Source organism: Heptranchias perlo, chromosome 1, assembly GCF_035084215.1.
Source record: "Heptranchias perlo isolate sHepPer1 chromosome 1, sHepPer1.hap1, whole genome shotgun sequence".
Taxonomy (NCBI): Eukaryota; Metazoa; Chordata; class Chondrichthyes; order Hexanchiformes; family Hexanchidae; genus Heptranchias; species Heptranchias perlo.
In genome coordinates this window covers 191,725,251-191,747,442 of record NC_090325.1, presented here as the reverse complement: position 1 = coordinate 191,747,442, position 22,192 = coordinate 191,725,251, and the positions used below count along the sequence as shown (strand labels likewise).

Here is a 22,192-nt window from a genome sequence, read left to right as displayed (position 1 = left end):
TGTAACAAACTGCTCTCGTCTCATTGACCCAGCAAACCAATTCAGTGGATTCATTAGCAGAATATTGATACTATAGAGAAAAAGCTCTCCGTGCCAGGTGGGATCAACTTTCCGCCTCTTTACATCCACTGTAGTCCCATTCACAAAAGCTTCCGGAAACAAGACCGTACAATTGCTGCCGACAGATGGGCAGATTAGCCAACTGGAGAAGGAATTTAATAAATGTATGAATAATAGCATGCACGCTACTGGAATTCTAATTCCTATGAATTTTCTTCTGAAACAAAAACTTATTTTTTTTAAAAATAGGGGTCATTACTTTTTGCACACACTGGTTCGCAGTTTAGTTTACAGTATAACCTGGCTTTAAAGAAACAGGTGTAAAGTGACGTGCCATTTGATCCCACTCTCTGCTGACTGTAAAGAATGGCGGCAGAAGGGCATGAACTGTAATTACGCTGAAACAGCCTTATTTGATCTGGCTGCTCCACTTTCAGTCAGGGAGTGACATGTTATATTTATTAGTCTGCCGAGAAGAGGCCGCTTTGTTTAATTGACAGCATGTTGTATTAATTACACCAATCTATAACGATCTAGTACTTGTAGACAGACTTTTTTTTGGTCCGTAGGCCAAACGGTACTTAAAAAGATTTCGTTTGTAATAATGCGGAGTCTCGCGATTGGAACACTTTGGGATTTAAATCAGGCTGCGCGAGGTTGAGTAACAAAATGTGGCAATGCATTTGTTAAAATAGCAGAGAGAGAAAAATTTCCCGCAGAGTTGCCCATCAGTTGCAGTGGAAAGAGAAATCTTACATGAATGCATTTATTATCAATTGCAAACAATGTGATTTCAACCTCGGCCTCCTACGCTGTTCCAATGAAGCTCAGCACAAGTGCGAAGAATAGCACCTCATCGTTCAGTTAGGCACTTCTCAGCCTTGCGGCCTCAACATTGAGTTCAACAATTTTAAAATCTTAACCACCCATTTTCTATGGACGTTCTGCAGCCATCGACACCTCCACAATTCACATGCTTGTCCCATTATCAACTCCTTTTGCCTTGCACCATCATCCCTTTTGTCATTTAATCACTCCTACCCTACCAGAGACCTTCCCCATTGTTCGTTCCTTGCCCCTCTCCCCCGGCTCTGTATTTGCTTGAAAGCTGTTCATCCCAAACATCTTCCAGTTCTGATGAACGGTCATCGACCTGAAACATTAACTCTGTTTCTCTCTCCACAGATGCTGCCTGACCTGCTGAGCGTTTCCAGCATTTTCTGTTTTTATTTCAGACTTCCAACATCCGCAGTATTTTGCTTTTGTGATTTCAACCTGTTTGTTTTTCCAAAGTACTTTCTTTCGTAGGGTCATGCAAGTGAATTTCAAATGACAAAACCTTCCCACAAAGTTTAGGCAGAGTCAAGAGGCAATTGTCTATAATTCTATTAGAAAAATAACCACAGTTTCCTTTTGGACAATGCTCTTGAGAGCACCGAATCACAGCAAATGGATTTTCTTAAATGGATGGTGGGAGTAAGACTGAAGGCAGATGAGTCAACGAGCCCGCACACTATAGTATTAGGAGCACATTTACCGGTGGTGTAAGTGAGCATGGTTAGAACCACCTACTCGCACTGCTGTAGACTGGTGATATGGGCGGGGAGAAAAGACAGGAAGAGACGGAAAGGCTGAACTCCACGTGTCCTCAAACACGCACAGAACTCAGTGAGTGAGATATCTAATGGGGCTACGAGAACAGAAAATAAATGGAGAGGAGAGAAAGAGCAGGGAATATGAAGGAAACAGTAGCAGGAAATAAAACAGTAGCAGAGTAGACCCAGATATAGAAGAGGAAGAAACAGCAATGCAAAGCGAAAAGCCAACAAAAAAGAACAAAATGCCGTACGCACGAGTGAACACCAACAGTTTTGTTTCTATATTTTGTCTTTGTGCATTTACACTCATACAACAACTTGCATTGATATGTACCTTTAACGTAGTAAAACATCCCAAGGCGCTTCAAAGGAGCGATTATCAAACAAAATTTGACACCGAGCCACAAAGAGATATTAGGACAGGTGACCAAAAACTTGGTCAAAGAGGTAGGTTTTAAGGAGTGTCTTAACGGAGAGATAAGTAGAGAGGTTTAGAGGGGGAATCCCAGAGTTTAGGGCCTAGGCTGCTGAAGGCACGGCCGCCAATGGTGAAGCGATTAAAATCGCAAGAGGCCAGAATTGGAGGAGCGCAGAGAACTCGGAAGGTTGTAGGGCTGGAGGAGGTAACAGAGATAAGGGGGGGGGGGGGGATAGATATGGGGCCATGTGACCTGCAGGACAACTGATCAACATAGGTGAGCACCACTTGTAATCTACACTCACTGATGTCATTGCTCAGCAGCCCCAGGAAGCTGTCCATTCTGATCATTTCCAAATATGAAGTGAAACCATCCTCAAGGAAAAATGTTTGACAAACTTCTGCTTGTTTGTAAACGTAGAGATCCACGATGCAACTCATGTCAAAACTCATCCTTGCATCACTTGATCGTGAAAACCAATGTCAGTGATACTTGGGTCTTCTGGGCTATTCTCCTTCTAAGGATTGGTATTCACCATCACGATGGATTAAACAATGCATTAGTCAGGAAGGAGTTAATGGTTGAGAGTCTAAGGGGGGAGGCTCATTTAGTCTACACCCAGGACTGTTACTCACCTAATCAATATCTTGTATATTTAGGGGCCATAAATACAAGATAGTCACCAATGAATCCAATAGAAAATTCAGGAGTAACTTTACCCAGAGAGTGGTTAGAATGTGGAACTTTTTACCACATGGAGTAGTTGAGGCGAATAGCATAGATGTATTTAAGGGGAAGCTAGATAAACACATCCATGAGGGAGAAAAGAATAGAAGGTTATACTGATAGGGTTAGATGAAGTAGGGAGGGAGGAGGCTTGTGTGGAGCATAAACACTGGTACAGGCCAGTTGGGCTGAATGAATCTACAGCACAAAAACAGGCCAATGTAAATCTACAAGACTGTATATTTTACCAGTTTTAGGTATTTTAAATACAAATCTCATTTTATTAAAAAAAAAGTCAATTTCGTGGCTTGTCTCTTACCTGATGATCGAGTTGCAGTGACCACACATGGGGGTCCTGTTGCCAGCTGGGATATACTCGGCCATCTGAACCAGTGTATTGTCGTCTTGCTGCGGTGGTTTGCTTGTTATGGTGCTCGGCACCTTTGGGTTAGATGCCCACCCAGGTTGATTGGCCGGGGACACGTGCGCAGTAGGCAGCACGGTCTTCGAGAAACTGTTTGCTGCAGATTAATGTAAACAAAAAAATTTTTTTTATTTTACCAAACAACAGGTTTATGCAAAACAAGTCATTTAACATATGGAGATTAGAATGGCTGTAGTTCAGTTGATTTAGATGGAATTCTGAGATCCAAATGTTGCGACAAGGTTGAAAGAAAGCTTATGTGGAGCAGAATTTAATATTTAAAATAATCTTTGGCACTCGTCAGGGCGCAGGGCATCAGTGCTGAGGTTGAATGGATGCAAAAAGTAGAAATCATTGTATTAAGCAATAGGTACAAAGTGAAGCTTCCTCTGCAAACAATGTGCAATAATTCCACCCCCCCCCCCAACAGCACCAGGATGACATTTTTTTTAAACCTCAAGTCATCCTTGTGAGCTGCTTGAGAAAGACTAGAGGGAGGCTCTGAACTGTCCCGCTGGGAACTGGAGTACAGGTCTGGCCAGACTCACTTTACTTTGGACTCTTGAGTTGTCACAAAGGGAACTTTCATCTCATCAGTTTGGGTCGTATCTGAACTCTGGCTCCAGAGGTGAGTGGACAGATGACTAAACCACTGAACCATCCAATCTCCTTGACAATAGCTCAACGGCGTCAAGTAGGATTTTTGTATAATGAATTGCAATGCACAATACTAAATGGGCAGGTATTTATGCGTGAGGTTGCATGATCATAATGTGTATTTTGGTGGAGGAATAAGTACCAGCATCAACTGATCTGTTGTCCAGGGCTCCCGTTTTACTAGCCTGTAACTACAGTGCTGGTCACTCAACTAGAACGACAGAGCTCGAAACCCAGCCTTTGCTATCAGTTACACAACTTCTGCTGAAGGGAGAGTTTGTTTGTCGGGAAACTAAGTTAGTTACAATATAGAAGCAAGACCTGGGAGGGGCGGGATAGACAAAATTAACTTGCGAGAAATAAGACTCCTCCACAGGTCTTAAAGTGATTGTAAAATGGAAGAACGAGAAACTAGTTGCAACGTGATTCTTCAACAAGTGAAACATCGTCCATGATTTATTCTCTGCCTTCTGTTCAGCTCTGTATATAAACACTCAAAATGGCCACGGACTGCAAGCCATTAAACATGGACTGGAAATGCAGGGGGAATAAAAAATGGGAAGATAAAACATGCAGCTGCTTGATCGGGGAACTCCATAGTTCGAGCACCTGATGCTAATGTTGGGGAAAGAGGTTAGGAATTCCAGCTTTGATCACTTGATGACCAAGCCCCAAAAGGAACGTTTTGGGCCAGTTCATGGCCAGGCAACTAGAAGAGACCTCACAGTCATGTGCTCTGTCTCTCAAGGATGAGATTTTGGAGGGGGGGGGGGGGGGGTGGGGGAAAGAGGAGGTGGGGGGGGGTGGGAGGGAAGAGGCAGAGTCATGGTTGGCTGGAAGTTCTATCCCAAACCAAGTCGCCCCTCAATAAACATGAAGTAGAATCAGTAAATTTGACACAGTTTACATCCCAGGCAGCCCCACCTATCTGATAGTTCTGCTTTCATCCTGCCTCATTCTAAAAAGGTATATTCAAAAGGGAAAGAGCAATTTATTTCATCGAAAAAAATAGCAGCTACTTGGACTTATGCCAGACAAGTTTTTAGATAAACTACTTTAGAAAAATCAAAAAAACGACCAAAATCTTAAGAGTCAAATCTCAGGATAGTTATTAGCAATCCATTTCTGGAACTGTCAAATCTGACAGCTCTAATTAAAAACTTCAACACAATGTAGATTTAATTTGACTGACACTACAACAGAAGCAGCTCCTCCTGTGCGCGCAGAGTTAGCTCTTGCACAGTCCAGCCAAATCCTTCAGCATCACCTGCTACCTTTCTCCCCTTGCTTACACACTTGCCAATTTTTGTCATTGGTTTTCGCAGAGATGAAACATTTTAATTCAAGTTTGAATTCATGTTGAAAGTTAAAATATATTTTAGCCTTGCGCTTGCCACACAGGAGGTGCTTTTGTTTGTTAAGGAATGTAAAAAGTGCCCTCATCCTAAGGGGATTTAAATCTGGACTTCATCCAAACATATCCAAACTTTTCAACCACGTAAACCTATCCCATAGTGCTTAGCACCTTTGGACCCCCCCCGCCTAAATAAAATGCAATTTTCAGGACGGCTAAGAAACATGCATATATAAACCATTTTCCTTTTAAATGTGCAGCATTCCAGTCTATCCACAAGAGCTGTTTTTATAGGAAATATGGCAGCCAATTTGTGCACAGCAAGATCTGACAAACAGCATTGAGATAAACCACACTGGTGATCTGGTTTGGGCGGTGTTGGTTGAGGGATAAATGTTGGATAAAACACCGGGAGAGCTCCCCCTGCTCTTCGAATAGTACCATGGGATTCCTTACGTCCCCCTGAACTCAGCTTAATGTTTTCATCCGAAAGACGGCACCTCCGACAGTGCAGCGCTGTGCTGAAGTGCCAGGCTAGTTTTTGGCGCAAGTCTCAGGTGGGGGACTTGAACCCACGACCTTCGGACTCCGAGGCGAGAGCGCTACCACTTCGCCAAGCTGACTCCGAACACAGGAGAGGTCTTGCTCAAGGAGCACGTAAACTGTGTGCAGCTTGCTAAGTTTAAACAACGTCGTCAAACATTTATTCAGGTCATTTGTTTATTTAGTACAGTAATTCATTAAATTTAGTGTGAGCATTTAACAGCCCCAGACCTTACCTTATCATCTAAACTTCTTTGCTGCAGCTTATCTGCATGATTCACCACCGATTAAAAAGGAGCAGAATCAAACCTGGAGAGACTTTCAACTTAACCTTATACTTCAAAGAATGGTAGCAAATATTAGGAATGGACGCACCCCACATACCAAAGTAGGCACTGTTAGCATTCAGTGCAAACAGATTAAGAGTATAAGAATAAAACTGATCAGATGAATTCTGGTGCCTGCTGCATAGGAAATGAACTTTGAGAGGCTGGATTATTCTAATTTGATAGGAAACGTGAACGTGCGGTGTACAAACCATGCAATTATTAATCCTCACTCTGTAAAACAACTTGCATTTATATAGCACCCTTTAACATAGCAAAATGTCCCAAGGCACTTCACAGGAGCGCAATCAGACAAAGACTGACACCGAGCAAAGAAAGGAGACATCAGGACAGGTGACCAAAAGCTTGGTCAAAAGAGGTAGGTTGTAAGGAGCATCTTAAAAAAGGAGAGAGAGAGTGGTGGAGAGGCGGCTGGTTTAGGGAGGGAAATCCAGGACCTAGGCTGCTGAAGGCACGGCTATCAATGGAGGGGCGAAGGGAGTGGGAGATGCACAAGAGGCCAGAGTTGGGGGAACGCAGAGTTCTAGGAGGGTTGTAGAGCTGGAGATTAGATATATGGAGGAATTTGAACACGAGGATGAGAATTTTAAAATTGGGTCATCGCCAATGTAGGTCAGCAAGCACAAGGGTGATGGGTGAACAGGACTTGGTGAGTTAGGATATGGGCAGCAGAGTTTTGGATGAGCTCAAGTTTATGGATGGTGGAGGATGGGAGGATAGCCAGGAGAGCTCTTTCAGCCCAACTAACCAACATTGATGTTTATCCTCCACATGAGCAGTGGTCCTAATCAATTCCTTCAACCATCTATCCAACATATCCTTAAAAGTGGACACGGTCTCTGCTTCAGTCACCAATTCCCAGGCCTCACAACCCTCTGTGTAAAGAAGTTTTTCCTCTGTCCTAAACCTCTTACATTCAATCTTATTTCTACATCCCCTTGCTCTAGACACCTCAAGCACTAGAAACAGAGCTAATGATTGAAGCAGAGTTAATAACCCTTTGAATACCAGCTGCCTGCCAAGCACCAAATTACAAAGAAGCGCGAAATGGGTGCTGGTTTCGTTAGAACAGAGATGATTATGGAGTGATTTGATAAGAGGTCTTTAGAATTATGAAGGGGTGGGACAGACTAACCCACTTTGCAGCAATACCAATATTTCCCTTTGATTGAGGATGGCATTCTCAATGGAATAAAGCAGTGACAGAGTAAAACACCCCATTAATATATGTACGAGGCGCATAGAGTGGAACAGCAATACAATTTTTCAGGAATGACATGTCAATGATGCCACAAGGGTTAGTACAAGAGTAGAGCAAGCAGTTTTCAGAGCCAATTAAATACAATTAAAAGCAGCCAATAATACACAATTAAGGGGCATCTTTGTTTGAACGTTACTCAAGAGGCCAGGAAGTAGTGCTCCCAGGTCTTTGTCCAATCCTGCTCTCCGACAATCTGATGAGAGACATTTGTTCCCCGCTATTTACAAGGGTAGTGTGAAGATTCTGTTCAGCGTCTCCACCGAAATTGAAACCTTCTGGGGAAATCACAATGGCAAAGCTGAATCCAACTAATATTTGCAACGGTCTGTTCATGTACCAATGTTCTGTGCCATTGCACTGCTCAGTTTAAGCCATCCTACAAAACAATTAAACAAGTGCGAACTAGATTCCCTGGCGGTAGTTGGGAGTCTAACCACTGATACAAATTCACAAACACTTTTTTTAAATTGTAATCTGATCTAAGGAGATGTTCACCATTTTGTTGGTGTCTCCCGTTATGCTCCCATACTCAGTGGCAAAATTGAAGGTGAAACATGATAATATGGAAGTTTAAGTACAGGAGCAGCTTTGATCCTGGGCATTGCAGTAGCCCTCGGAAGGGGTTGAATGAACAAGTTGTATTTATATAGGGCCTTTAACGTAGTGAAGCATCCTAAGGCGCTTCACAAGAGCGTTATCAAACAAAATTTGACATGACCCACATACGGAGATATTAGGACAGGCTTGGTCAAAGATAGATTTTAAGGAGCTTCTTAAAAGGAGGAGAGGTGGAGGGGTTTAGGGAGGGAATTCCAGAGCTTAGGGCCTAGGCAGCTGAAGGTACAGCCGCCGGTGGGGCAAAAAAAAAAAATCGGGTATGCGCAAGAGGCCAGAATTGGAGGAGCGCAGAGATCTGAGGGTTGTAGGGCTGAAGGAGGTTACAGAGATAGGGAGGAACCTTTTGTGTTTGGTCGAAGGGTTTAAAGGGTTCACTCGAAACCAAGTGTCTGACATAACCAACCTGACATACGAACAGCAGACAAACGAGTTTTCACTGCAGCTCTGTCCCGTGCCTCGCAACAATCTACCCGATATGAGGCTCTGTCTCGACGACGGGAGTTCTGATGGAAGAATTGCATGGCACCACGAACCAGCGATACCAAAAAGCAAGGGAACGTCACCTGGTGCCTTGTGGTCGAACCATGAAGTGCTGTTATGTGTCTGGGTTACCAGGCAGCAGTTAGAAGGAATAAACCACATCAACAATCCTCTGCTCTTGGACAGCTGGAGAACATTTTGTTTTAATCTTTCTCTGGAGCATTTTTATTTTTGCCTGGTGCAAATTCACTAGACTTTTTTTTCACCAACCGCCTCCGCTCAAAAATAAGATACTTTTGGGATGTCCCAAAGCGTTTCACAGCCAATGAAGTACTTTTGAAGTGCAGTAGTGTATGAAAGGCAGCAGCCAATTTGCGCACAGCAAGGTCCCACAAACAGCAATGAGATAATGACAGATCATCTGTTTTTAGGCGTTGGTGGAGAGGTAAATGTTGGCCAGGGCACCGGGGAGATCTACCGTCTCAAAGCTGTCAAACTAAATTAAAAAAAAACACTACAGAAACTTTGAATACCAAGCAGGGACTGCTTATACTGTTAGAACAAACAATGTGCAGGGCCCCGAGTACTAAAATACTTTTTCAGCAATTCTTCATGGTGAGCTGCGTTAGAGGAGAGGGTAAGAGAAAGGAGTGTTCCCACTCTCTACCAATGGGTTTAAAAAAAATGTAGCTTTTCAGTATTTGTAGACCTGCTCTTATGCTGGGATTAACAGGAAAGAGAGAACTCTGGTGATACTAAAAAAAAGTGAGAGAACATGGAATCTGAAGGCATTGACTACAACGGGATGCATAATGCAAGTTCTCTACGCTAGTCATTGGTGGCTCTTTGTGTCTTTCCGGTCACTGTGCCTATTTTTCCTCATTTACTATAAGCGCGCACAATAAATTCCCCCAGCGGAGATTTGAGGAAATAGTCTACAGTATAAAAGATCCAACTCCAAGTCTAACAAAGGACCGACCAGTCGAAACATTGACCCGTCTTTTCTCTCTTCGGATGCCAAAGAACCCTTTGTGCCTTTCAAGCAATGTGTGTGTTTTTGTAATGATTCGCCAGTTGTCTCTTTTGAACTTCAGTTCCAACAAACGATCGCATGCTGTCTTGCTATGCGAGCAGATTTCGTCAAGAAATATATTTCTCCATACACGAGACACTGCAGATAGGCACATCGGATCCTAGATTTGTGGATCTAAAATTGGACTGAGTGTTAAGAGGTCCCACCAGGCCATACCTACCCCAGTTTGCTGCTATGAACATGGCACCAGAAAGTGAACTTAATCAGTTTCTTCTACATACATCGCACTTCAAGGCAGGATAACATTCAATTACCAATAGCTTTTTAAAAAAAATCTCCAGCTTTTGTTAAAGGGGCATGGAAACTATGTCAAACTTTTCATGATCAGAAGCCAAAAAAAAGTCAGAACTGCCATGTGCTATTTGCATCACACAAAGTGGCTGTTGTATAATGTTTACAAAATGAAGAAAATAAAACAATTTGCAAAATATTACACCTCAACAGTCCCCCCATCCCTTCAGAGGTGCCCCCCACCCAGTGTCTCCTCCAATTGAAAGCTCACCTTCCCGCTTACTACTTTCCTCAGATTCACAGAGGCTCACCCACTCTCTAACCCCTTCTTTCCCCCCGCACATGCAAGTATTCTTTTCCCTCAGCTGAAGTCCCTCACCCCCTGAACTATGTGGAGAGACTAGAGAAGCTGGGGTTGTTCTCCTTAGAGCAGAGGTTAAGGGGAGATTTAATAGAGGTGTTCAAAATCATGGGGGGGCGTTTTGATACAGTGAATAAGGGGAAACTGTTTCCACTGGCAGGAGGGTTGGTAACCAGAGGGCACAGATTTAAAATAATTAGCAAAAAAAAGTCAGGGGGAAGACTAAGAGAAACTTTTTACTCAGCGAGTACTTTTTTTCCTTGGAATGCACTGCTTTAAAGGGTGGTGGAAGCAGATTCATTAGTAACTTTCAAAGGGGAACTGGATATATACTTAAAGAAAAATTTGCAGGATTATGGGGAAAGAGCAGGGGGAGTGGGGCTAATTGGTAGCTCTTTCAGAGAGCTGGCAGAGGCACGACTGGCCGAATGGCCTCCTTCTACTGCACGATTCTATAAAGGAGGTTGGTCAAGCATAATCTTCCCCTTCTGAATTCATGATGGCTACTATTCACCACGTTATTATATAGATGTCCTCAAGATTACTCCTGAAAATCGATTCCGTTATTTTACACGGGATGGAGAGGGGACTAAAGGGCCTGTAATTGCTAGGGTCTGCTCTATTCCCCCTTTCGAAGGGGATGCCACAGCAGTAATATACATACTGATGAAAGGTAATCAACCTGAAACGTTCACTCTGGTTTCTCTCTCCCCACAGACGCTGCCTGATCTGCTGAGCGGTTTTTTTCAGCATTTTTCTGTTTTTATTTCAGATTTCCAGCATCCGCAGTATTTTGCTTTAGCTGTAATGACGTACGTATGGCTGGTAGAGTGTCAGCTATCTCTCTAGTAGCATCCCACATCAGCCAACCCTATTGTAGTACGCTATGCCTGAGGTGAGCGGTTCTTATTTCAGATCAAAAAAGCGACACATACTCGGGTGAGGAGCATGAGTGAAGAATGGATACGTTTGAATATATTGGTGCTACACGCCCTCTACTGGCAAAAGGCATTAAGTCGTTAGGAAGGATTGAATAAGTGTCCTGCATTGTTCCCAGTCAGCTATGGCTTGGGAGCACGGTTAAAACAATCAAAAATACCCGTGTTCAATGAGTTAGATCAGAGAATGAGATACATTAATGTCAAAGTTAGTGACATGCAGCATACAAAAAAAAATGATTACCTAGTCTGATTTATTGCTAATTAATAAATCAACTAGAAAACCCAGGAAAGGATAACCAACAATCTTTAAAACGTCATGCTGATCCACAAGACAGTGCTTGGAACAAAACAGGATGTCACTTAAACTGGACCTGCAGAAGGAAAAAACGCAGCAAACTTTCAGGGACGCTATGGGTTCTTCAGGTAATCAGGAAAAGATTTTCGAACACTGAAAAACTGATCCAGCAACTTGCAATCGACTAAGTTGGTTCAGCAACAAGTGTGTGTTAAAAACCTTGTAAAGAAATACTGTTAATTTATCCTGATGGTACTGAGCTTTGGAATAAACTCAACACTTTTATTCATTTGTTGATAGCCAAGGGAAGACTGTCCAAGTGTAGGTTGAACTACTTTGCTTATTTTAATCTTTCCCAATCCAAAAATAATAGTCCCCAATTTTGAAAAACCTAAAATCGCGGTTACAAGAAGAACGTGTGGAATGGGACACAAGTGATTCTACATCATGCTAAAAGGTGAGGTATACAGGGCAGCCACTATCTAACAATCTTATAGTTATTATATCTCATCACCTCAGCCCCACCGGCTACTAATCTTACTTTAAATTAAGCTTACTTAAAATCACCTTATATACACCCACCTCCCACATAAATCCAAACCGCCTTATGAAAAGATCAGTGTTCCATGGACTAGACGGAAATTTACTTCAACCGCCATAAGCTGGACATTCAACAAGTGAAAAACTGCAGATGCTGGAAATCTGAAACAGAAAACGCTGGAAATACTCAGCAGGTCAGGCAGCATCTGAGGAGACAACGGACAAGTTAATGTTTCAGGTGTGGATCCTTGGTTAAAACTGCCAGTTTTGACAAAGAAAGGATCCATACCTGAAGTATGAACTTATCTATTCTCTCTGCAGATTCTGCCTGACCTGCTGAGTGTTTCCAGCATTTTCTGTTTTTGTTTATAAGCTAAATGTTCCCTCTGTCGGTGTTTGGTTTATGGCGTCCCTGATTTCTAGGGCATCTTTTGTCTTGCTCTAATTTCTGACGGTAGCACCAATACATGGCATAATCAGATTATTTTAAAAACCGTAATCACATTTCCACTCATGTTGTCCCCAAAAGAGAACAATCCCAGCTTCCCCTTTATTTCCCTCCAATCATCACTGACAACTCTAAAAAAAATAGGTTTCTTGCCTTTTTCTGCTTTATTTCTAGTGCATAAATATCCTTTTGTTTGATGACCAAAAACTGGGCCCAATACTGTAAATGCAGCAACTTCTGCATTAGTTAATGCGACTCCTTAGACTTGTACTTCATGCATCTGGCAATGAAAACATATCTTACCTCAAGCTGCAAAGTTTGGCCTGATACCACTTTTCAAACACTTCCGTAAATTAATCATGGGACAGCCATTTATCTGGTTACAGTTTATATAAAATTACATTGCATATCCACAGTAAAGTTCGTTTATCCAATACAGAGTGATTCTAAATCCTTTTGAATATCTACCTCTCTTATGTACTTTACCTTCCAGAAACAAATTTTGTCACAATTATGGTTTGAATCCTCTCATCTTGCTATGAATATTGATAAGTAGAAGTCCAAAGGCAAATGTCTATGAACTCCACTAGCCACTGCGACCCAAAACAAATACTCATTTATAATACTCATGGAGCATAAACACCAGTATAGACTTGTTGGGCCGAATGGCCTGTTTCTGTGTGGTAAAATTCTATGTAATAACTACCCTCAGTTTCTTATTGATAGCCAGATGAGAGTCCAATTTGCTGCTACCCAAATTGTTTCAGCATTCTACTGGTCACAATCAAAGAACATCTGGACAGCGCTCCTGAAACTGTGGTAAAATGATCAGACAGTTAATGGACACAAGGGGAAAGGTTTGCTCAACAAAAAAAATGTTACTCCATCAGTTTTATGAAGAAGCTGCTGGTTCACAGGAATAGTATGTACTGAAGTTTATTGGTGACTCTTAGCCAGCTAACTGATCAATGATTAGGCCAGCATGTGGACAGCACTTTAAATGAAAACATCTAGCAGTACGCTGACAACGTAGCCTACTCAAGTCGTGCATTATTCTTGTTGTAATTTGAAAGTAAAATATATTTTCATTTATTTATGTGGACGCCATTCAGCGCCAGTCCATTAAGCAATAATGTTGCTGTCCATAACAGAATTTACTGTGCGTGTATAATCTTACAAGCTCACAAGTGTAAATGCTATTCCGGTCATAACTCACTTGTGTATACGTAGCCCAGTAGCAAGTCAAGAAATCACACCAAAGCTTTAAAGATTTGGGCTCAAATCAAAGTTCCCCACAAAAATTCGCACTCAGGTTTCCTCTGCATGACAAAGTGCTAATCCTAGCTGTGTAGTCTGGTACGACAATGATCAGAAAGAATGTACCTCACATTGTTCTAATGCCTGAACTATGATATACATTTATGGAAATAAACCACAATGTTCAATGGCCTTAGCCAGGGAGCATCAAACTATTGCCAAAGGATGACGACTGAACTATTTTAGGACTACAATCTTGTGCCTGGTGATATTCAGTGATGAGAAGGCCTTTGTGGGTTGCAAAGGTGCCCAATATGGAGCCCTGAGGTCACATGTGAAGTTTAAATCCAGGTCTCCATTAATTTGCATATGGTTCAAGTTGCTGATGCTAACAGAACATAATGGTGTGATTTAGGATTTATCCAACAATGACATTAAACGCTCCAGGCTCAAATTCAAACAAGATGAGTGAGTGAGAAATGTAAGCGACAAGTTATTTGGGCTTCGAGAGCTGGATTGCCAGGGCTTAAGGGACCATAGTTTGGGCATCCCTAGCTAGAACAATAAAACCCAACAGAAATCATGACCCAACATAGTTAGCTGCCTTCATCTTAACTGAATAGGGAGTTGTATTATGCGATGATCTCATTAGATTCTTCACCACTGTAACATAAGTCTTGGCCCGTGGATTTTTGTAGACAGACGAGGAGTCCGTTTTAAAAAAAAAACCCTGGCCATCTAACACTAGACTGATCAAGGCATTCAGAAACAAGATAAAGATAGTGTGTTCACTGCCGTAATACAACAAAACCATATTTATATTAGCTTTGTTTTAGCATTTAATTCATTGCCACTTCTCTTCCAGGAATACCCAGACATATTACTCTTTTCTCCGACAGGATTTCCATTTGTCTCCTACCTTGTTCACCTTCATTGCTATCTGTTTCCCTTCTCTTGTTTGATGAGGTATCTATTGAGTTCTGACGAAAGGTCATCGACCTGAAACATTTACTCTGTTTCTCTCTCCACAGATGCTGCCTGACCTGCTGAGTGTTGCCAGCATTTTGGGGTTTTTAGTTCCACTTTATATTACTACTTTGATCCTAAATATTTTAGTCACAGAAAATTACTTGTGAAAAAGTTTGAACTAACTCTTCTTCGAGGCATTTGAAAACGTCCATTGCAAGTGTACCAAAAAAGACATAAGGAACGTGCAATTTCCACTGGGCACGTCCCCATCAGGTATCTGATGGCAGCTGTTGGTTTAAGAACGCTTTCGAACATCTTCATACTCACTAGAATGAAACTTTGAACTACATCAATACAAATGACCCTGAACACGGCCCTCAGGTTATTAATGGTTTAATTCATAACTTTGAAATGCAGTTTACCTGCTGGGTTGCCGGGTTGCCAGCCTGTTGTTTTGACAGCGCCAGGGACTCCACTGGGCTTGAACGCTGGGCGGGATATGGCAGCAGCTGGTGACGTGCGACAGACCCCACTGGAGAGCTTGGACATGGGCTTGACGGAAGCTGTGGCTGGCGCAATGGGCTGAGGAACGTCTATAACATCTCCACTGTAAAAGAGCAACAGGAATTGGTTCTCAGTTCCTTAGGTAATAGTATGAATAATACTCACAGATTAAGAATATTCAAGGGATAGTCTCACTTTAATCTTGACCTGAAAAGCAAATATCTTTATTGAACTAAAAGATAAATCGTAATAAAGCGGTTTTTTTTTGCATAGAAGTCAAGAATCGTGAAGTAAATTTTACTTATTTGAAGCAACGGTTTCGGTGTTTTCTTTATAAGTACCCGATCTCACCTGCCGAAATAGAGTAGTTTTGAGGGGGCCAGGAGAGAACGCAAGTTTAGTGCCTCGCTCAGAGAAACGCCGCACCATCGGTGACGAAAACTAACATTTGTAGATCGTTCACCAATGTCACCTCACGTAGTATGTCAAAGCAAAATTAGTTTGAGCGCAAAAATCAGCAGTGTCCAAAGCACCAGCAGAAATGGCTAAGGACCTGATCCTTTCCCTAAATCCAATATAATCTCTTACAAACATTAAGATCCCAGATTTACTTCATTCTGATCACACAACCGCTTGTAGCAGAAAACAAATAATATTTAAAAGTAACACACACACGGAGTTTATTATCTTAACCACTAAAATTTTACAGTTACTGCATAGCTGTATTGAGCCTCCATGTCTAACAGGTTTCTACCAGCATACCCCAATACTTAGCAAGAATAAAATTTTGCAATGCTAAAGCTGAGCAAGTATCATAGAATCTTACGACCCAGAAGGAGGCCATTCAGCCCATCGTGCCTGAGCCGGCTCTTTGAAAGAGGTATGCAATTAATCCCACTCCCCTGCTCTTTCCCCGCAGCCCTGCAATTTGTTTCTTTTTCCAATATATATCCAATTCCCTTCTGCAAGTTGCTGTTGAATCTGCTTCCACCACCCTTTCAGGCAGTGCACTCCAGATCATAATCAAGATCTAATCGGTCATCCATACATGCATTTCAAAATCAATGCTCATCCTAGATCCACTACATTTAAGGCTGGATTTTAATGGAACTCATGGGAAGCATGCCTGTGATTTCCCGACAGGAATTCTCAATGGGCAACGCTTCTTACTGGGAACACAGGGTCAGAAAATTTACCCTACACATGCATAGTTCATGTGCCTTAAAACCTAATCAAATTCTTTGGTGACTGATACTGTGTTCAGCTTGGCTTCTATAGACTCGTCCAATTTGGTACAGTTAGGAGCTTTGTAACTCAAAAGGAAATGAAAATGATAATTGCAATCCTAATTACAGTCTGAACATCTGGTGCATGAATGCACATGCAGACGGACACACACACGCAGTTATTAATCAAAGTGTTCCTCAGTACAACTGCAAGTGTGCTTATCAGGAAGTTTCTCGTCAGAAAAGCAGCAACAAGAGAACACCTGTGTTAAAGAGATTAACTATATTTAACCACTATATGCTCATTAGATGGGTTTCTTTCAGTTTTTGCAGAGTTATTGGGTCTGCAAGTATTGTAGAGTGGAACTGTACAGTTTCATCTTGTACACACACCAAATGAAGTAAATTGGCAGAAATAGATTCTGCTACGTGAAAACAATAAGGGATTGGTTAGAATGACTATTACTGATCTTTTGCATCAACAAAATCAAAATATCATGGAAGGTACCATACTTAAGTATTAAAATATCAATATAATTGATCTATGCCCCAATGTAGTTTATTTGTTCACCCATTTATCTCCCAACTTAGTTTCCTTGTAGTCACAATCCGGCCCTTGGAAATCTCAATGGACACTAGCAATGTGCATAAGGAAAGTGGTTAGTGCTGTATGTGCCCCTGCCTCCCAGACACGATCTGATCAAGACTCATGAACGTCTGGCATCCTGGAAGGAAGAGGTGGGGGGAGGGAAGAGAGAGAAAACCCAAGTGCAAATGCTTATAAAGATGCATTCACACTAACTAACACTGGTGGGCAGCAATTGGCTTTGCACTGATATTGCAACTAGTGTAAATGCTTCCTGAATCTGGCATCAGCACCTGTTGAGTTGAGACTCCTTGGAGAAGGTCATTTCACTCTGCTTCACTGGGGACTCGGTCTTGGCATATGACTTACACTCCAAATTTCCACTCTGCATTCACATTAAGCTGGTGGAGTGTGAATGCACTGTTCGATACCATTACTCAATCTAGATCTCCCAGTCAGCCATGGCTCAGTGGATAGCAGAAGGTTGTGGGTTTGAGTCCCACTCCAGAGACTTGAGCACATAAGCTAGGCCGACACTCCCAGTGCAGTACTTAGCGAGTGCTGCACTGTCCAAGGTGCCGTCTTTCAGATGAGATATTAAACCGAGGTCCCATTTGCCCTCTCAGATGGACATAAAAGATCCCATGGCACTATTTTGAAGAACAGGAGAATTCTCCTCAGTGTCCTGGCCAATATTTATCCCTCAACCAATACCTAAAACAGATTATCTAGTCATTATCACACCGCCGTTTGTGGGACCTTGTGCGCAAACTGGCTTCAGCATTTCCTACATTACAAGTGACTGCACTTCAAAATGACCTAATTGGCTATGAAGTGCTTGAGGACGTCCTGAGGTCATGAAAGGCTCTATATAAATGGCTTCTTTTCTTTTCAATCTAATATTCCTGTTTTTGTAGGCTGTCTGAACACAGAACTCCCAACTAGTCCAATATTACCATTCTATAAGTGGCTATTGCAGCACAAGAGTGAGAAACATTACCTAGACTTTCCAGACTTAATTGGCGAGATTGAAAAGTGGCTGTGAGAGGGCTTTACTGAAGAGGAAACGGATTCATGCCACGTAACACTGAAAACAGAAAGATCAGGAAAAGGAAAAAGGACAGAATTATACGTACAGTAGAAATAAGAAGCATTGAAGGAACAGCTTAAGAGAGATCGGAATTTTATTTTTCTTACTTTCTACCCCAACCCCCGCCCCCAAAGACCTAGGCAGAGTAGATTTGTTAATAAACCCATTCCCAGGCTGTTAGATTCCAGGGAACGATACAAGTCAGCTCTCCAGAGATTTCCCTTCTCTCCTGTTAGGGAAAGTATCTAGCCTCTGCTCAGCATCTTCCTCGATGAGACAGCAAAGTTCAGGGACTCACATGGGGAGAGCAGCAGGCATGAAACCCCCGGGTATCCACTCTGTGGCATGGCAGACTGCAGTGCCATTAGTCACCACATCACTCGTTTCGAAGATTCGCCCTCATTATATATGTCGTACATTGTAAGACTGGCAAATAAGGCATGCGGGCTGAACCTGAGCATGTTAAGTTACTTAGTGACTGGATGAGGAGATTGTACAAGCAATCGCCTTACTCCCAGTATTTAAAATATGTCCCATTTTGACTTTGTGATACTGTCTGGAGCTTTTGAAGGACATCCAAGCATTCAGCCAACACATTCTGTACAACAAATGATTCTTGGTGTAAATTCAATACATCACTGACAGATTTAGAAATTTCATCCAGTTCCCTAGAAAGGGCAGGAAACAGATTTACAAGTGCTTGCAAAGTTCAGCTCCAAAAAAGGTCCGTCACTTATTAGGACAGTAAATCCCTTCAGCACGGTGCTGCCCTCACGGCACCTCCAACTTTGTACTGTGGTAGGAATGTACCAACGCAGTGTTTATAAAGTCGTTTCAATTTGACCTGCTGTGTGAGATGAATCATAAGCACAAACCCACATCCCACAACAACCGATCACCGCCACGGCACTCAAATTTTGAACAACACGTCCAAGATATTCACCAAAAGACGACCGATGTCGCCTTCCCGTTGTGTTACAGAATTTGCAGCACTTTGTTCGAACAAGCACGGGATACAGCCAGCAGGCTGCAGAGGCAATAGGAAGATGTTCCATAATGGCAGGAGAAGGGTTATGAGCGCACTTGTAATGGGGCGACTGCACTTTAATCTAGGAGGTAGAACATAACTTGCACGATCGCCAACTACTTCCAAACAGTCGATGAGTGCATTCCGCACGTGCTGAAAACAGCAACTTAAAATGGAGACACCATTTCCTTTTGCCCACGTTGTACAGTTACTCAGTTTTGCTAAGTGTTCATGAGGCAATCTTTGTTTTTTTTCCCTCCCCCCCAAAGGGAGCGGGGAGGGGAGTGGGGGAAAATCAAGCATTATGCATCAGAATATCCATCCTGTCCTCGGCTGTAGCTGGCACGGTATTTCACGTGGTGTGCAAAGGGCTAAGTTCTGTTAGTGCACCTGCTCAGTAAACCAAGCACGTATGTTCCATAACACATCCAGTTAATTCTGTAATATTGCACGGATCAGCTGCTCAAAGAACATGTCACAGTTGTGATTAATCCCAAACAGAGATTTGATTTTGTAAGTTAATACTGGGCCATAAAATCAAATGCAGTTGGATGTGTTAAGGGTACAGACGCTCACACACACATTGTTCAGTCAAGATAATTTGACAGTTTTACAGCTAACGTTTAGCTACTTACAAAAACACAGAGCGCTTTGATAGGTAGTAACTACTTGAATAACTAAAATAAAAAGAGAGGAAAGAACATAAGGGAAAGGTCTGCGATAGGGTGGAGGGCAGGAGTGATTAAACGACAAAAGGAATGATGGTACAAGGCAAAAAGGGGGTGGTTATGGAACCAGTAAAGAAACAAAAAGATGGGTCCAACTAGAGGAGATGTAAATGCTAATATCAGAGCCATTACCAGCACCTGCTGTCCGAAAAAGTGGGAGCAGTGGTTATGATCTGAAGTTGAAATCAATGTTGCGGCCAAAAGGCTGTAAAGTGCCAAGTGGAAAGATGAGGTGCTGTTCCTCGAGCTTGCTTTGAGCTTCATTGGAACGGTGTAGGAGGTTGAGGACAGCGAGGTCAGAGTGGGAATGGGACGGAGAATTAAAACTGCAAGTGACCGGAGGCTCAAGGTCACGCTTGCAGACTGAGCAGAGGTGTCGAGCAAAGCGAACACCCAATCTGCATTTAGTCTCCCCAATGTTGAGGAAACCACATTGTGAGTGGCGAATACAGTATACTAAGTTAGAAGTACAAGTAAACCACTGTTTCACCTGGAAGGGGTGAGATGGGAGGTAAGGATTATGCCAATACAAATATTTTTTTTTAAAATGCACATACTTGCACCCTAGAGATAGCAAAGTGACGCTTCAGTCAATATTGTTAACATTTGTTTTACGGGGAATAAAACAACAGCGGCAGAATTCGCTTTTACCCCCGCAGGGGCACCAACGGTGATCCAGTATTCTGAGACTTATGGAAACGCCAATTATCTTCCACAGGTAGAGTCTCTCGTGTGCTTGGAGCATACTTCAAGCAGAAGCAACCGCCCCTTTAAAAGAGTTTGGCTCCATGCAGGGGAGATCATTGGGGAGGTCGAGCACGCCAAAGAGAAAGGTTCCAAGATCAAAGCAAGGGGGAAAGAGGGAGCTACGCAAGTAAGAACTACATTTAGTGACATGACGACCAAAGCAAAGAGAGGCAATCTGACATTCTTCCTTAATCACGCGGCCTCCACACACCAATCAATTATCCCAAAGCAGGACAGTAAAAATGATGGCCCGAACCCTTCCTCTCCTGTTAGGAATAATAGTGAGGGATGTCGTTCCCCATTGTCATGTATGGCAGCACTTGGTGGGGTGGGGGGCAATTCCATTAACACTCAGCCAGCGCTGAGGTAGGGAGAGCAAGGCAGTTGCAGGGTGAGCGCTCCTGTAGTCCGCCATTGTGATTCTCGTAAACAATAATTTGCATTTATAGAGCACCTTTAACGTAGTAAAATGTCCCAAGGCACTTCTCTGGAGCGTTTGTCAAACAAAATTTGACACCAAGCCACATACGGAGAGATTAGGACAGGTGACCAAAAGCTTGGGCAAAGAAATAGGTCTTAAGGAGCATCTTAAAGGAGGAGAGACAGGTCACGAGGCAGAGGGGTTCAGGGAGGGAATTTCAGAGCTTAGAGCCTAGGCAGCTGAAGGCACGGCCGCCAATCATGGAGCAATTAAAATCGGAGATGCGCATGAGTCCAGAATTGGAGGAGCGCGGAGATCTCACAGGGTTGTTGGGCTGGAGGAGGTTAGAGATAGGGAGGGGAGAGGCCATAGAGGGATTTGAAAACAAGGATGAGAATTTTTAAATGAAGGCGTTGCCAGACTGGGAGCCAATGTAGGTCAGCGAGTGATGAGTGAACGGGACCAGGTGCAAGTTAGGATATGGGCAGCAGAATTTTGGATGAGCTCAAGTTGACGAAAATCAGGTGTAAAGAGGTTTCCTCCTTCCCTTCCTCCCCCACTTTGAAAGCTACTCTGCATGCCTTGAAAGAGTAGCCTCCTGACTGCCCAAAACCATTGCAGACCCACACCAATTATGCCTTAAGGCTTTGCTCGCATTTCGGCAACCTCCCCAGCAAAGTTTCTACCCGTTTATTGAAGATGCTTTTTATTCAAAAGGGAATCTTTCAATAATTGCACCTGTACATTCCAGAAGAAAACCAGAAATTCTCAGCCAGGCAGGTGTGGGCAGAGCTAGATTCCTGGCACTGTCATTTGCACACCAATTTATTGGGTCTCAAGTGCAATTTAGCATTTGCGTTACCCCCACGGGACAGAGCAACGAGCCTGATGGAATTGGGAGTTTGAAGCAGCTACCTGCTCGCACAAATACAACCCAATATATCCAACAGGACGTAATCCACATTTGCAATGTGCCACACAAATGCTGTCCTTCAGCTGTCCAATGACTCTTTGGAATGAAAACAAACATCGGCTGTATTCAGTCCTCTGTGCTCGTGGGGACTCCGTACTTCTGGTTGGGGCCCCGTGGGAACAGTGTCAGTTGATGTCATCTCCCCCCCTCCCCCATACATGCCTTCTGGCTGTTCATATAGGTCTTAGGAGAGGAAAACCTGGAAAGTCAAGTGAATTAAGAAGATCCACCGAGGTCAGGACATTATCTCAGCTTGAGGCTAAGTTCA

The 22,192-nt window shown here is 42.8% G+C and overlaps 1 protein-coding gene across 13 annotated transcripts in view; it reads right to left on the bottom strand.

Annotated features, from left to right (window-relative positions):
- Nucleotides 1–22,192, bottom strand: part of LOC137330224 (PDZ and LIM domain protein 5-like) — a 274,221-nt gene that overhangs the window by 15,993 nt on the left and 236,036 nt on the right. For all 13 annotated transcript variants that reach the window (XM_067994479.1, XM_067994476.1, XM_067994482.1 and 10 more), the window contains 3 exons: nucleotides 17,939–18,025; nucleotides 15,045–15,229; nucleotides 3,123–3,324 (listed from right to left, as the gene is read on the bottom strand). In XM_067994479.1, the coding sequence (XP_067850580.1) occupies nucleotides 3,123–3,324; nucleotides 15,045–15,229; nucleotides 17,939–18,025 (474 nt within the window). The remainder of the gene's footprint in view (nucleotides 1–3,122; nucleotides 3,325–15,044; nucleotides 15,230–17,938; nucleotides 18,026–22,192) is intronic.